Raw genomic sequence first — 2,469 nt, forward strand, 5'->3', positions numbered from 1 at the left:
GCCATGCACAACAAATAGCGGCCTCAGCACCATTAAAAATAGCCCCAATAATTAACAGTAAACCAAAGAGCACCAAAATTTTCATTTTGTATATTTATTGCGTTGTGCTTTAATAGCTATTCGAGCGTGTCTTCTACTTCGAAGCTAAGTTGCTTTTGTTTTGGGTGATTGCTATTTGCACGGTCTTTTATACTAAGCCAAGCATCCCTATGTTGCAGGGGTTTGTGTGTGCTGAGATTTTTGACAATAGCTTTAATGCTGATAAGAAAATGTGATTTAGTTCTTGGAAATCGCAAGTTCAATGGAAATTCGAGCTTGCAGCTTGCAATAACAACACCGCATTTTAGAGCTTGTCTCTACAGGTTTTCTCTTCCAGATTATATTGTGTTCCTGTAACACCGCATCATCCAACCTAGGTGCGTACAGGAAGCCAAACAACAGATCCACGTCAATAAGGGTAACAAGCTCTCTTAATGGAAACAAAGCTCCGATGACTTGACCCCTATTTCTTACAATTTCATGACAATCAAGTAGTAAATGCTCCGGTGTCTCCAACACGTGGTCGCAGAAACGACAGCATTTTTTGGATTAGTTAAAAGCTGTCTTGGATTGTTTCTGGGGAGAATGATTATCTCTCTGGATTTGGTCAGATTGAGGTTCACTTGTCGAAGCCCGGATATTTACAGTTAGTAATGATGTTTTCTCACTTTTCCTCCTCTCAAAGCTCTTCTTTGAAGTGCATAAATTACGAATAAATATCTGGTCCTATCGGCTTTGTGATCGGCGCTTCCTTAGCCAGATGGTCAGCCATTCGTTTCATACAATAAAAATGCGCCAAAGTATCCATGCTAGCAGTATGCATTTAGTGAAATTAATGATAAAGTTCATACTTAGGTATTTTCTGAAGCGTTGGAAACCTTTTGGCAATTTTGAAATATTTTGACTCTTCATAAAAGAAAAACTTTTTGTAAACAAAGGCTAAAATTTTATGACAAATTTTATTTCGTAAACTTCTTAAATAAAAACCTTTTTGATTTGGAAATACTATTTCTGGCAAAATTAAATTCGTGTCGCATATGATGCTGCCCTCCCACTGCCGGATTTGGAATGTTAGAAGCAGAATGGTTATGTTGGAAACGATTCGGTGAACTTAAAAAATATAAATGTTTTTTCAATATTTTTTACGAAGACTTTAATTTTTAGAGTGTTTACGAACTTCGAAGACAAAGGCAAAGCCGAAGAAAACATTTACTTCTTGAAAGAGGTATAAACGAACTTAACCCCGTATACCCACATATATTTTTTAGGAATAATCTCTTCTTCGTTTAATCCAATTGATTTCTCCATAGCAAAGAGAAAAGCTGCGTTTATTGCGTAAAAAAATGCTGGAAGTGGAGGGTAGGCTGGATGAAAGTATCGAAGCTCTCGAGAAAGCCGTAAAAATTACGAAAACCATAAAAAAAGATGAAACGAAAAAAAAATAACATGCAATTGAAATCGTCGTAACTAATAATGTGACACCAGTTATTTTTAAAAAATGCCGCGAAATACGAAAACAAAAAGTTTTTACCACCAAATTTTTATGTGAATAGTAGAAAAAGTTGTTGTACTTGTAACGCTCAAACGGGAATGTTCCGTTTTTATATGGAGATTAAAAATGTACTTTTTTTCTATTCAACCAAACTTTTTCAATTGACGCCATTAAGCTGAGATCGAGAAGCCTATGATGTTTTTTTTTTTTCAAGAGCCTAGTACCTTGATTCATTAAATAAGAAGTATTGTCATGAGGTCATATAAAGTTTCAACTTTGTAACATAAAGCATGACTAGAGTCGACTTGCCATGGTTGTCCGTCTGTACATACGCGAACTACAGGGTTTGTTCGGAAAGTAATAAGACTAATTTTCCTCCGCCGAGGCTGTTAGAGAGCACTAGCTAACGAACGAGCGACTGGTCGGTTGTTTCCGAGCACCTGGAGGACAAACATTTTCGCCTGACGTGTTTCTGTGAGTGGTGCAAGCCGAAAATGCAGCGTTCGTTAGAGCAGAGGTACGCGAATAAATTCTTTCGTGAAATCTGCAAAACAAAGACGTTTGATATGATCAAGCAGGCTTACCCAGATGTTGCTTTAGCAAGAAGTGGTGTGTTTCAGTGGCACCAGGTCTTTTTGGAGGGCCGAAAAAAGGTCGCTGATGAATACCGTACTGGGAGACCTGCTACTTCGACAAACACCGACAATGTGACTCGTGTGCGCAAAGTTTTGAACTCAGACAGTCGACTAAGTATTCGTTTAATTGCCTAGATGTTAAATTTATCAAAACCTGTGGTTCATGACTTTGTGTCTTAGCACTTGAGCATGCGCAAGGTGTGCGCGAAGATGGTCCCAAAAGTGTTCACTGACGACCAGAAATTGCGGCGAGTGGAAGTGAGCCAAGGAAATTTGAACATGTTTGAAAGTGACCCCCAAGTT

The 2,469-nt window shown here is 38.2% G+C and overlaps 1 protein-coding gene across 1 annotated transcript; it reads left to right on the forward strand.

The window, feature by feature from the left end:
* The first annotated feature begins 1,030 nt into the window (after window positions 1–1,030).
* LOC120773001 lies at window positions 1,031–1,622 on the forward strand. The gene is made up of 3 exons (XM_040101918.1): window positions 1,031–1,144; window positions 1,204–1,264; window positions 1,350–1,622. Exons 1-3 carry the CDS (start codon window positions 1,077–1,079, stop codon window positions 1,482–1,484), a joined length of 264 nt encoding a protein of 87 aa, XP_039957852.1. The 5' UTR covers window positions 1,031–1,076; the 3' UTR covers window positions 1,485–1,622.
* Window positions 1,623–2,469: the final 847 nt, after the last annotated feature.

This window comes from Bactrocera tryoni, chromosome 3, assembly GCF_016617805.1.
Source record: "Bactrocera tryoni isolate S06 chromosome 3, CSIRO_BtryS06_freeze2, whole genome shotgun sequence".
NCBI classification, from domain to species: Eukaryota; Metazoa; Arthropoda; class Insecta; order Diptera; family Tephritidae; genus Bactrocera; species Bactrocera tryoni.

Bases quoted from the DNA above. Each gene is read 5' to 3' on its own strand.
- LOC120773001 (XM_040101918.1), top strand. From the start codon at position 1,077: ATGATGCTGCCCTCCCACTGCCGGATTTGGAATGTTAGAAGCAGAATG. The intron at 1,145-1,203 runs GTGAACTTAAAA...TTTAATTTTTAG, and splicing joins GTTATGTTGGAAACGATTCG to AGTGTTTACGAACTTCGAAG. The intron at 1,265-1,349 runs GTATAAACGAAC...ATTTCTCCATAG, and splicing joins ACATTTACTTCTTGAAAGAG to CAAAGAGAAAAGCTGCGTTT.